The 14,293-nt window shown below is 31.9% G+C and overlaps 1 protein-coding gene across 2 annotated transcripts in view; it reads right to left on the bottom strand.

Annotated features, from left to right (window-relative positions):
* Positions 1 to 4,840: 4,840 nt before the first annotated feature.
* Positions 4,841 to 14,293, bottom strand: part of LOC143230594 (segment polarity protein dishevelled homolog DVL-1-like) — a 31,544-nt gene continuing 22,091 nt past the window's right edge. Inside the window, exons 11-17 of one of the 2 annotated variants that reach the window (XM_076464404.1) lie at positions 12,258 to 12,385; positions 11,948 to 12,022; positions 10,998 to 11,132; positions 10,599 to 10,766; positions 9,784 to 10,014; positions 8,202 to 8,420; positions 4,841 to 5,094 (exon numbers count right to left, since the gene is read on the bottom strand). In XM_076464404.1, the coding sequence (XP_076320519.1) occupies positions 5,045 to 5,094; positions 8,202 to 8,420; positions 9,784 to 10,014; positions 10,599 to 10,766; positions 10,998 to 11,132; positions 11,948 to 12,022; positions 12,258 to 12,385 (1,006 nt within the window). In that variant the 3' untranslated portion in view covers positions 4,841 to 5,044. Of the gene's footprint in view, positions 5,095 to 7,500; positions 8,421 to 9,783; positions 10,015 to 10,598; positions 10,767 to 10,997; positions 11,133 to 11,947; positions 12,023 to 12,257; positions 12,386 to 14,293 lie in introns of those variants that run through there. The other variant, XM_076464403.1, reaches the window with a different exon arrangement.

The following is a 14,293-nucleotide window of genomic DNA, read 5'->3' as shown; positions in this document are numbered from 1 at the left end:
ATTTGTTGGCTTCGATTAAAAACAATTTAAACTTAGAAAAAGAAAATTATTTTGAATATTAAAATCAGTAAGTTTCAATAACAATAAGTAAAGGTTGAACAACATCTGTCACAATTACATTTTGACATTTGGCATTTCTTAGTTAGTATGACACCACCAAAATTTGACCACTTTTGTAATGTTCCTTTGCCATGCAAGATATTTGTACACTCAGATTGTAAACGTACTTTCCATTTAGAAGCTTAGAATTTCAAAGATGGAAATGTCTCTTGTGATTAACGGCAATGGAAAAAGAAAGTAATGTGGATCAACTTGATGTACCAAGACCATCAAGAAAGAGACCTGCAAGAATTTGTATCACAGCTATGATAATCATAGTAAGAAGAGTTGAGAACCTGTCAACACAAATGTCAGTGGCAAAAGCCAGAAAACAAAGGCAACATTATCAAGAAGTATCTCTACCTGGAAAAGTTAACAGGGTCATGGGCTCAGGAAGATAGTTTTCATTTACACCTCCTGTTGAAGTGTTATATACCTTAAACAGCTGGAGAAATGAAAGCAATTCTCATGTTAGTCCTTAATAATCAATTCACCAAATACAACACCATTGAATTTCTGTACATTCAAATTGTTGAAATAGGCTCTACAAAACCATCATCTTTGTACATCAGATGGATTAACACAGATTTCTGGGAGGGGTGGTGTACTTTAAACATGACAGAATTATGGTACCCTTTCACAATGTAATCTAGGCTGCAGGATTGTTGTCAGGATGTACAGTCATCAGATTGTGCATGTCCAATGTAGCAGTATGGACAATAATGACATAATGAAACTGAATTTCTCACAGTATGTCATATTCAATCTCTGTACTTAGTCACTTAAACCAAGAAGCATATAAAACAAATGACTTAAGCCTTTGTTAATATGAGTACTGAAGTTGAAGCAGGTTAAAGAAAATGTACCAACAAGGGAAGGGGTATTGTTTTAAATAAACTTGGCATGCCAGCTGAAACAGTTTTGTCAGTTAAATATAAAACAGTGGGCACCATATTGTCATTACCTTGAAAATGCTGGATTGGAATCGTATGTAAGGAATCAATAGTTTCAATATTTCATGAAACTAACATCACAGTAAATCGTAAAGACGAAGAGTTTTAAGTAATGTATTAAATGCAATGAAAGTTGGTGTAATACCCACTACAATCTCACCATAGTATAATCCTAATAGATGTCATATTTTCATTGTTACTGAGTTGTTTATTTTGTTTTACAAGTTGTGTCAAGCTTGGAGTGAGACCTATCAACATAACCTTGAGTGATCTGCTGACAATCCTAGGCTCAGTTTAAAATGTTGGGCTAGTTCTCATGGGAGATGTTAAGATAAAAACTTTGTATTCTGTGCTAAGAACATCTGTGACATTTTTACATCTTTAACTTGTACCACAGTAAAACATTTCTTGAGTCTATACTGGATATCATACTGAAACAGTTTCACACTGCTTGGATGTTTCTATGGAAACATAGTTTTGATACTACCTTAATATCAAAAGAATCCCATTTCAACACTGCTTGAATCTTATTGGACACTACTTTGTAAGTTGCTATAGAAACTGATCTTAACATTTTACTGTATGTTACTAGAACACATCTGGTTGTGATCTTGTATGATGCCATGAACATTTAACATTCTAATCCAACAGAAAGAAATCCATTGAATTAAAGTTATGAGACTGTGGACATTAGAGCACAAATTGTTTTAATACCATGAAGAAGGTACTTTCATTGTAGTGATGATAATTTTAACTATTTGTAAGCTGTTCATAGTTAAATTACAGGTTTGTTTTTACTATAAATAAAAACATTTGTCTTAAAATTCCCAAACTGGATTGTTGTTGCAACCTACATAAACACGTTTAAAAAAGATTCAAGTTCATGGTGAGTGTATTCACAAACTGGAAAAAGAATGTTATCTGGATCTTTGGATATGTCCTAATGTTGAAATTGTTGGGTACGTATTTTAATAAAATAAAACTATTTTTGTTTGTAATATTGTTTATTCACATGACAATATACTACAGGTGATACAATGGGAACCAACACCCTGTTTCACACATAATCCTGTAACAAGGTATTAATGACCGATATTAACACACACACCCCCCCCCAAAAAAAAAAATTAACTCAGTGCTATTAAAGGAAAAATAATGCTGTTATTGGTTCCCATTTAACCCAGGTGTGGGTAAAATTTAAATAGTTTCTATTCTAGCTAACATTTCGAAGCTAGTGCTACGTGTTATAGCAGGCACACACAGATAGTCATTTATATATATATATTTATGTACAATATTTATAAAAATTGTATTGAAAAGAAAAATTGTTGGGTAATATTATGCCAAATGTCATACAAAACAATTAAAAATCAAAATAGTTGCGTGTCTGGCAAACCTATAGCAGCACAGTGTTAACACAGCACATTAAGTTGGCAGTAACCTTCCACAGTTTATCTTTCACTTACAAAAGTTCACGTTACACAAATGTACAAAATGACAGACCATACATAAATGCTTCATTCATTTCCAAGCTTCTGCACTAAGACAGTATTAATGATTGCACCTTAAATTTCTATTTACAGGATGTTGAATATCTTTATCATAACACAGATTAAAGGAGGAAGAAATAAATCGTTACTTCATAGTTTGGGAGTCATCCCATAAGTTCATACATAGTACATCCTAGGACCTGTCGGTTTTAATTGAAGGTACATGGAAGAAAATGATTTGTAATAAGAAACTCTCCTCATACCCTAAAGCATGACAGGCCAAATTTTAAACAAAAAGATAAATATTTTCAAGGGATTAAAAAGATAATTAGACTACTCCCACCTGTTTCTTCATGTCAAAGTCCAGAAGGCCTCAATATTGAAGCCTAAAAGACATCCCATTCCATAACCAGCCAGGAGCAGTCCACTGAAACCAAAACATCTACCCCCATATATAGCCTTAAATACCCTTGAAATAAGAGTACACAAATTATTTACAATCTTAATATTCTAACATCGTCCGTTTATAACTTACTGAGTTGTAAAATGTCATACGAGTATTTGTGTGAATGATTGATAGGGTTCACATAGTTTGCATTTCTATGATTTTTGTTTTAACAACCCTAACACTAAAGTACCACAATGTAGCATTTTTTTTATAATAAATGGCACCAAAATGTAATATATATATAATACGAACATGTGCATGCAATTGTTCTATAAAAATGAATGGTTTTACTAACTTGTACATTTCACAATATGAACCAAAGAAAAACACAAGCTAGCCTTAAATATTTCATTAGTACAGAAAGTATTTATATTAGCATGAAAATAAGTAAACTAATTTTATTTATGTCTTTTTAAGCTTCTGTCACTGAGAAATATTTCACAAAAAAAATCAAATCCATCACATTTCTGGAGTTACTGATAATTGTATAAAAGTTTTCACTGTTTTTGATAAGTCTAAAACTACACAGATATCTGCATTGCTCACTGTGGGTTTTGAAACCAAATTTTTATCACTATAAACCCCATACTTACTGCTGAGCCACATGGGGCTGGGAGGCAATTTGCCAGTCAAGCCACAACCAATAAATTAAAAAGTAATAACCAACGATATGAGGTAGCTTGTATTCACTTTACATTACTGAATGTAGCAGGTTTAAGCTACATCCTCACAGAGTTGATGTTACAAAGTTTTGATTCTGTAACCAATCTGGTTTAGTTTTGTTTGAAGCACAAAGCTATAGTGTGCTATCTGTGCTCTGCCGAATCATAGATACTGAAACCCAGTTAGTGATAGCTTGCTCAAGTAAAAGTACACATGAAACTAAAATCCAGATGGAGATATCTTAGTTGTAAGGTGATTGCAATGATCGGTTTTTGACAATTTAAATGGTTTTGCTTACCCTACTCTGGGATCAAAATAATTTGATTGCAGCTTGTATAGCTTTTCTGTTTTATGAGCAACTTAATGCAAACAATTCTAGCTAAGATGAAATCTAATTAACAAGACAAACACTTAATGCTGTTACCATGACTGGTAATCCAGGGTCTAAAGCTAGTATTAATTTGTCTATTACTGAATTCGTTTTTAGTCCTTCATGGGTTGTCAGTTTTTTTATCAGAATTATTTTCTTGGAATGTTGAATATTGGCTTGAATTTAAGTTTCAAAATAAATGATCTCACAACACTTTTATCAATACAAGTACCTCTGATTATTATTTTTAACTGTTGCTTCTGAAACACTTTTACATGTTGCCACCAACACACAGTGCACCAACGTGAACTTTCCATAGACGTTTTAGCAATTCTCTTTGAAGAAAATTCAGCTTAAATTAACCAAACTAGAGTTATCAAAACAGATGATTCATAACAGGTTCCTTAAAGCTTCTAAATAAATTAATTTCCTGTAAAATTTATCTATGTGTCCGATTTTAGCGGACCAGTCAATCTCACCTGTAACAACAATAATTAATTATAATTCCTTAAATTCACACCTTTTGTTACCAAGTTTTAAAGTTTGTATAGAACTGCCTAGAGAAAAGTGTTTCAGTCTTACACTAGGAGGAGATAATAGAAAATTCAGTATGAACAATTTTGCCTAAAACTTCTCTAAATTCACTCTTTATTTTCATACTGAACTTTGCAGAACACAACGTTTGGATGAATTATATGATCCATAACACCTTTCAATTGCAGTCTAGTTTCTCCTACAAGACTATTCATTTATCGCTAAGACTATTTTAATTTCCACATTAAATCACCTGTAGGACATGGTTTAAACAAAGCTTAAATAAATCTTTACGCTACAAGTTAGTCTTACAGGATTATACTTGTTTATGGCTAGTAATCTTTTCCACATAAAACAACACATGGGGAAGGGAACGGGTCATTCCAGCAACAAACGTCATACATAATTATTATTTTTTAAATAAACAGCAGAGAATCCAAAACTCTGAACACAGAAGATAAGCAATACTATTGAATATATATCAGAACTACACCACTCCCTGGTCTGTGAATCTGTATTCCTGTATGTCATCTTCGACTGACATGCATGAAAGAGAAAACAATACAATATGAGAATAACATTAACACAACATACTGTAGTAATATAACTAGTCGCTTAAACAGGAAAGAAAGGTGTCAGTAAGGCTTCTTGGATTAACTGAGTAACAATTACATATGTTATAATAATTAACGTTACTGATTTTGTGCACCTGTAAAATTACAAACTAAACATTTGGTTAGTACATACACACACCAATTTGTACATATAATGTTATTTCACACATAGATAACCATGTTAACATTTTGCCAAGAATCAAAGCATAAAAAGATTAGTTTGCCTGGCTGGCCACTGTCTGATCTTCAAATTTCAGTTCAAAATAATTTTTTTCAATATTGTGTTACATGTACTGGACATTAAAAAAAATATATATATACACACACACACACAAAAAAAAACAGTGAGAGGGAGAAAGAAAAACCAGCAATTATGAAAAGCACACACATATGTGGATTTGTTCTCAAACTTGTCACGACAACAATAAAACAAACGCCTTACAAACATCTATCCTTTGAAAAAGCTAAATCACCCTTAAACAAACTCTGCATTGGTAAATGAGGTAAGTTATACATCATTTAACATCTAGTATTTGCTGCTCGATAAAATTCCTTAAAGGCAACACATTAATATAAAACACACATGGTGCCTGAAAAGTCTCGAACCACAGATGATTTGTGGGTTTTCTTCATTTCAGACCCATGACCAGTGATGGTGCAGTCAAAGCACGAGATCGCTAAGTTAATCTAAGCTTGTTTCTAATTACAAATACAACATACAGAACATATTGTGTAAAAGTTATTGAAATGCTTATGGTTCCAGACTTTTCAAATACCTCAATTCTAAACCAGGAATTCTTTCTGAAACTATGGGTTGTGACCCCTCACCCTGAGGAGGACTACAAATAAGCTGGAAAGATGCAGCATTTTAGTCTATACATATAAATTTACCTCATCTGTAAAAATTACTTTTTATACAAGACAAGAACTTCAAGTTGCAGAACAGCTACAATAAAACCAAGTACATTCAATTAAAACATCTACATGTGAAACTAAATTTATTTTTTATAATCACACATGCATCTCTTTGTTCACATACATAAATGAACTGTAGCGTATTCAAAGAAAGTTTTTCTATTCATCCTTTTCACTGTCTTAGTTACTGAAAAATAATGCTTTTTTCAGTTTATTCTTTTAATAATTTACTGATGTGCATAAGCTGTTGGAATAAAAGCAGTGGATTGGGGAACATAGCTACTACAATAAAACATCTGTGTTCCTCTCTATCTGTTACACATACCCAACAAAGAGGGATACAAGTGGGGCTCTGGAGTTATTAACCTGAATATAAAGAGAGGGGTACTGTTTTTAAGATGCATGACAACCCCTACTATAAACAAATAAATTCAGTTTTCTTGAAATACTTAGCACAAAATAATCTTTTTAAAAAAATTCATAACTGAAGTGAGTGGATATTTATATTTGTTCTCAAACTAAGTAAATAATTTTTATACCAGAAATAATCTTATAACACCCAACTGTTGTTTTTATTTCATTAGACACTCCATATTTCACTTTCCAAGTTGGTCAGGAGAGTTCATCACAAACACACACCATAACCAACGGCGAAAATCTTTTGTTCCATCAATTTCAATTAGTGTTTTAGTGGATGTTCCTGAAGAAAGTGAAGAGTTAAACATTGAGTGTTTAACTAAATAAAGAGAACCGTTTTATATCATAAGATCGTTCATTTCTGCTATCAAGGTGGCTTTTATTCACCACCATCCACTACAGAAATTAGATATTATATGTCAAATAAGAGTGGACATTTATATTACAAAATATTCTAAACAACACTGGAAGAATAAATACTGAGTTTCATGAAGTGATGGTCTTAGCAAAACAAAGCATCATTTGAGCCACATTTCATTCATACTTGTAATTAACTTGTTACCATCGTAATACTTATTTGACACAACAGTCTTATATGCTTTAAAAACATTATTAAGTAACAATGGGCTTGTATGGAAATAAATAACGTGAAGTAAGATTGTAACAGGCTTGTATATGATAAAAACATTTTAAAATAGCAATAGACTTGTTTCTAATGAAAACAATAAAAACTAATACAAGGAACATGATTAAAAATGCTGTAAGAGAAAGAAAAGTACGAAGCTGACTGCTAGGAGGAAACAATTGTCCGGCACTGTTTGAGGTCAAATGATGAGAGTATTTCTTTCTCCTTTACAAATTTTTCAATCATTTCTTTGTATTTTTGGAATATATCCTGCCACAGCTGTGTTTGTTATCAAAACTTAATAAATCATAGCAACTTCACTTTACACAAGTAACAAAAAAGTACTTTTCATATAGTCTGTTAACAAATCTAATCTCCAAAATATTTTATTTACAGACAATTAAAATGAATTATAATTGCTTCCAACATACATGCACCAAAACAACTGCAAAAATATTTATATAAAATAAATGCAGACAAACAGAACACAAATTTCAGCATAAGAAAAGCACAGTTTGATAAAAATATGAATTGGAAACTGTAATTAATATATCAAATAGCAGGCTTGTTCCTTTGCCAAAGGAACGATCATTTAAAAACATGACATACAACATGGTGTACTGTGTACAGAAATAGATGACACATAAAACAAAATTTCACTGAATTTAAAATCAACCAATCAAACTCAAATCTCATGTACATAATGCAAAAAAAAAATTAAAAAAATAGCTCACAGGAGGTAAATACAGACATTACGAATCATATACACAAATTTATATCTACAAAAGGTCCATGGCACTTCATCTTTCTGTGATTAACATAAAACCATAATAAAAATTGCTGATTATATAATGAATCATGCAGAGCTCCAATCTGTTGTACATGAAATAGCACCACACTTACTTCTAATAACCTAACTCTCATGTTTTAATTTGAAACAAAGCCAAATATGCATACACAACAAGTACACCATAAAACAACCATGCAAGACATAACACCCCCAGTGCATCACATCACATCAACAAAATATTCACACGGATTGTCCATAGCTCTGTGAAACGATTGTCTACTACCAGCAAGTTCCGTGGGGACGGCTTGGAGACAAGCAACATTTGGAGATGTCCGGATACTGAGACTAGGTTCACTTCCACTGCTCACACTACTTCTGCAGCCACTGTCTGCTACCTTACCCAACTGGCCACCACTTCTCTGGCTAGCTATTTCAGAATCACTACCTCCAGGGCTACTACTTTTCTTACTTTTATCTTTAACTCCTCCATTGCTACTTCCCCCTGGAAGAAACATTGGTATTTTTATCTTAATCATGAGAAGCAAGGAACAATTTCACAAACTTGTTGTTGTGAATAGAAATGCATTATTCAGTACAGACTAGAGATGTGCCCATACAAAATAACATTAAAATCACTCACGTTAAACCTTATGTTACAGCTTTCTTAACCCATCTTCACAACAGTTGGAGAGATCATCAGTGGTTACAAGTATTTGGTACATACAAAATTATGAATTTTACCTAAGACTTATTCCTTTTGTACTGTAGTTATCTGCATTCAGATTCTCAATATCTTGAATGTTATCAACTATGTACTGTGTAATGAAATGTTTATACTTAAAAACAGATAAAATGTCCATTAAATACCTTTTAATTTTTCATGAAATAATCTCAAAATACCTTGTTTTGGTTATATTATTAATTGTAAGTTTTCACTTTCTTCACATATAGTTTATTTTAGTGTTTTTTTCTTTCCTGTCCTTTAGCATTACTACTTTTTACAAAACAGGTCAACGATCATCATATTAGGGTATCATAAGCACAAACACTTTAGTTTTTGTTAGTGCTGGGACATTCACCTACTATGTTAAGCCTGATGAACAAAGGCAGTTTGTTTCACATTTTAAATATCCATTAAATCCTTTCTAATACACATTTTAAAAACATAAAGAACACTTATTTAACTCAAATATAAAACTAAAACCTAAATACAATTTAATTTTCTATATAACTAACATGTTTACAGGTGAGAAACTGCTAAGTGATAGTGAGAACAAAAACAGCAACAAAGCTGAAAGGGGTCTCAAGTTCTCTATGGAATTATTTGCACCAATTTCAAAATAACTACTGGGTATCTTTGGTAGAATGTGGACTTTATACAGGTTATAAACATCAAGCTCAACTAAATATAATTGGCTGTCCGTAGACATTAGACATGGCATTAGTCAAGAGTTCCAAGAAATATATATTCTTTTCTCCAATCTCCAAACATAACCTATACATGGAAAGTTAGCATACATGAAGAAGTTATTTAAGTTACAAAGCTGAGAAATTTTGAGAACTTTTGCATCAAATTTAAGTTTAAAAATTGTTTACTTTCAGGTTTCTTTTCAAATAAAGGAATTAAAACTTAAATTAACAGAAAACTTTGAACTATAATGTAAAACTTAATGCTTATTTCATGTGTATACATTGTTCATATGCTATCGTAAGATGCACAGAACAGGTGTGTCCATAACATAAGGGTCATGACAACACAAAAGACTAAAAGCAACATTTCCTGCTATGCAGATATCAAATTAAAAGATAAAAAACTAGAGTTTCAGAAACGTTTCTTCACATAAGAAGAAAGAAAACACTATTACCTGAGCCACTTTTAATACTGCCCTCCCGAGCCTGGCTAGTTGCAGCAGGAGTCTCGTTGGTATAGTTAAATGGCATCGGAATAAAACCAGCGGCTTGGGGAACATAGCTACCAGAATAAGGCATCTGTGTCCCCCATGGGGACTGGACCGTTGGTGGAGGGAGTGGTCCCAAGGTATCTCGATCTGCTTCACTCACTGAATTGTCTTCACTGAGTTTTAGGGCTGTTAAATCTGTAACAAAGAAAATGCAAGCACGTGACTTTATGGTTAATTCACGTGTTAAAAGATTCGCTCAACAGTAATTTGCAAACACTTAATTGTAATCGTATATTTAAAACATCAATCAATTCATCTATGGTTATTTGTCTATTAACATGCTATTAACATGAGATATTCAAATTTTTTTGACAAATACCAATTTTAATCATCACTGATAGAACCCTGTTTTTATCAAATACATGTTGCAAACAGAAAAAAGCAAAAAAAAAAACAATACTGTCAAACATACACACAATGAAATAAATATATTCCTCTCAGTATATCTTCAACTTACAAATAAGCTGCAACTAAAATCACATCTTTCTTTTATTATCCCTATTTCTTTCTATTCAAATGTAACACTCCTTGTTGGATAATGATATTTTCACAGAATAAAAAGGTAAAAACCTTATTTTATTGTACTTTAAAACTTCCCATGTATGAAAAAGTGTCTTTACTTGTACTTTTACTCTTGTGGTACTTATGAAAATTCTACGGTTTGAAAATATACACACTTGTGTATAAACCTATAACATACAAAACAATCCAAAACTTACTACTGCACAGATCTCCAAATACGTAATAACACTGTTCAGAAAATGTTATTTTGTTCACTGTGTGACGAATATACCCTGCTTTCAACATCTGTGTGGCATATTTACGGGCTTCCCGTCTGTCCTGAAACCCCTGAACATGGTTAAACAGCCAGTCGACAACGTCAGCACCTGCGAGTAAACAATAAAAGAAAAAAATCACTACTGTTTTAAAAAACTTGAATATGATAAAAACTATACTCTGACACTTTAAACCAAGTGATACGAGTAAGAATGTTACTTATTTTTTTTACCTAAATACGTAAGAATTACAACTTAAAAACATTAGCATCAACTAATAATTGTAAGTTATATAAAATCACAGATTTCATTGCTCATAATTTCTAAATGAAGTTTACATACCAATGAAGGCTTTTGGTATGGTTATTTTGAGCCACATGCGATCCCTAACGTCTAGTCCTGACTCAGGTCCTGCCATAGCTTTTACTATGGTTGCCATGTCACTGTCTATTGAAAGTGGAATGTCTTGCAACTGACCTACAAAAATAAATACTTTAAGTATAATTATTACATACAACAGAGAATAATGCAATACTGCAAACATCTGACAAAATATCAAATAACTGTAAAAACTGAATATAATCTAATAAAGCACAGTTACGTGAAAAACAACACTATACCTTCCTAGCTTAGTATCTCATGTTTTAACAGAATTAAAATGACAGTGCCATAGAGATCCCTTCCTTCATTATGTCAAATGTACATTTTTAAAATTTTTAACTTAGTTCACCTAGATGCCATGCAAAGTTCATTCTCTGAAATAATAAAACTTCCCGATGCTTGATGACAAGAAACACTTGAAGTAAAAATGTATCTCAATGCAGCTAGTATGGGTATCAAAACTTTTATCAAAATTAAGTAAAGACAACATTTTTAAAGACAACTATGTTTAAGAGATAGAGTAACATCTGCCACTTTGTTTTAATCTAATTTTATTTCAGTAACTCCACAGTTTACAAACACATAAATAAACATATAATTATTTAAGCTCTCTACCCACTTTTAATTATGCACTGCTTTTCCCTTTTGAAATTTTGTTTTATATAAATTATAAAAAAAAACACCCTAAAATAAAAAAGATATGATTACTAAATAAGTCATTAAGTGTACTAAACACTAAACATAATGCCCATAAAATATACAGTCATGTTTCACACTACAAATAGAACAAAGGACCATGTAATTAACTCATCATAAATACAGTGTTACATTAATATCAGAAAGACAGATGTATCATAAGAAAGCACATTTTATGCACACATATTACAACATGTAAAATGTTCCACACTCACGATCTGATTCTGGGATGGAGCTAGTAATGGAAGAACTGGTGGTAACTGATGGAGGGCGTAATGGATAATCAGCAGCTAGGTGGAATAATGTCAAAAGATGATGAATGAATCTTAGGAAAAATTTCATTAAATGTTTTAAATTTATTTAATCCTTAACTATTTCTTAACAACCACAATAACCCACAACACATTTAATTTAAATCAGTTCTCTGCATTAATGAAAATATTATTAATATACTATATATAATTTTAATCTTTGAAAGATTTGAAGCTGAATTAGTAATTATGTACAAGGTCAAGCAACAATTACCTCTTACAGCCTCTGTATGGGCCACCCATGCACCTGGATCTATTGGTCGGACAGGTTCCGTCCACGGTATTGTGAAGTAGCCTTTAGGGTTAGGATCCCAACATTTTGCTACTACTAATTTTATTGGCCTGAAATGACAAATATTTTACAAGTCAGTGAAGCTAAAATAAAATTGATTTTAAAGAAACTTTCTTGTCTATATGAAACTAGACAAAGCTTATTTATTTTATTAAAATAATTAAGTAAAATTTTCAAAGGAAGTGCAAATATATAAACTGAAAATTACAGCTCATCCTGTAGTCAAGTGTTAAGTTGTAAGCAATCTTATGGCAATATATGAAACACTTCCCCTGTTTAAAATATTCCATCAGTTCAGTGCCCAGGGGATAATTAATAAAACCTAGCTTCAAAGCAGGAGATTTACACAATTCAGAAAGTGGTCAGCAGACTTATGTTCAATGAACATTGAAGCTCTTTAAGATAGGATAACAACAGAAATCCACCAGTGTTCAGAAAGATGTACATCTACCTGCATCCAGATTTCTGTTGAATTTCATGTAAAGCTACTCAGTGGGTATCTTAATTATAAATCAGAGGAAAGATAACTAGTCAAAACCATCCACTGCCAACTCTTGAGTTACTCTAATAATGAATAGTGGGACTGACAATCACATTATAATACCCTCTAGGTTGAAAGCATGTCAGGTGACACGTTTTTATCCCATACTATTGCAGATTGCAAGTTGAATGCCCTAAACGTCAGGGCATATCCAAAAGAATATTACCCCATTAATGTTCAGTGTATAAATACATGAACACACACACACGCTCATAAGGGGATTTTGAATCCCTTGTAAAAAGAACATTTAAACTCACTATTTTTTTTAGTGGAAAATATATATATAATGTTCAGGAGGATGTATTATCTCACTAGTATTGATATTTGATATACACATCACAGTGTGTATCAGAACTTTGATCTGTCTCTTCTCTATGGCAGCTGCTTCCCATGCTGTTTTTGAAAATCTGTGCAAGCAGACAAACCTCAACATTCACTACTGAAATGCTGAGAGAACAAACACAAGTAATGTTGAAGTCCGATTTTGTTTCACAAACAGGATATTCTACACTAAATTGTTAGGAATTAATCACACTATAATTTATATTTCAAAATGTGGCATATAAAATAAAACTGTAGATTTACTGTAGGTTATTATGAAATTGTTTTTAGTACAACTGTAATACTCAACAATTACTTTTCGAGAGCCAAAGTTCAAAGCTTTGGCTCTGAGTAAAACCAAGAGTGTAGCACAATTAATTTTTTACAGTCCATGAAAGTCTATTATAAAGTTATCCAAGTTATTTGTTGACTTTTCTACACAAATGAACATTGTACTCTTAATGTAACTGACAATTATTTCTTCAAAACACAATGCTATACAATATGGCATTTGACAGATGATAACTTTGACTTTCTATTGGTTATGGGTAAAATACAATTAAATATACGAGAACTATTAAGAAATCCTGAGTAAGTGCCGTAAAACTGGACTGATTTCTTATTTGATAGATTTGTAACCAATCAAACTGAAAACTATATCTTAAGACGGCTGGTATGGGTATTAAAACTGTTGGCCTGAAGATGACCTAATAAGGTTGAAACATTGTTCTTTACTTTCTTTAAAACAGTTTTAATACCCATACCAGCTGTCCTGAGATGCATTTTTACTTCAAGTGGCTTTCTCCTCATCAAAAAAATTGAAAAATATAAAAATTATGGTTTGTCTGAGCAATGACAATTTTATAGTACATAATTTTAAGTTTAGTTTTGTACTTTTGGTTGGTTGGTTGATTTGGTGTTTTATGGCACAAAGCAGCTAGGCTATTTGTGCCAAACGTCCAGTAAAAAGTTAAAGTAAATTTAGTAAAATTAATAAAAGGAAATTAAGGTAAAACAAAAAAAGTTTAAAAAAACATAAATAGCATAAAACCAATGTTTACATCTCGTCTACAACGTTAAGAGAAAAACTACAGTA

This window comes from Tachypleus tridentatus, chromosome 10, assembly GCF_004210375.1.
Source record: "Tachypleus tridentatus isolate NWPU-2018 chromosome 10, ASM421037v1, whole genome shotgun sequence".
In the NCBI taxonomy this organism is placed as follows: domain Eukaryota; kingdom Metazoa; phylum Arthropoda; class Merostomata; order Xiphosura; family Limulidae; genus Tachypleus; species Tachypleus tridentatus.
The sequence above is the reverse complement of the archived record's forward strand: the minus strand, read 5'-3'. Positions and strand labels throughout refer to the sequence as shown.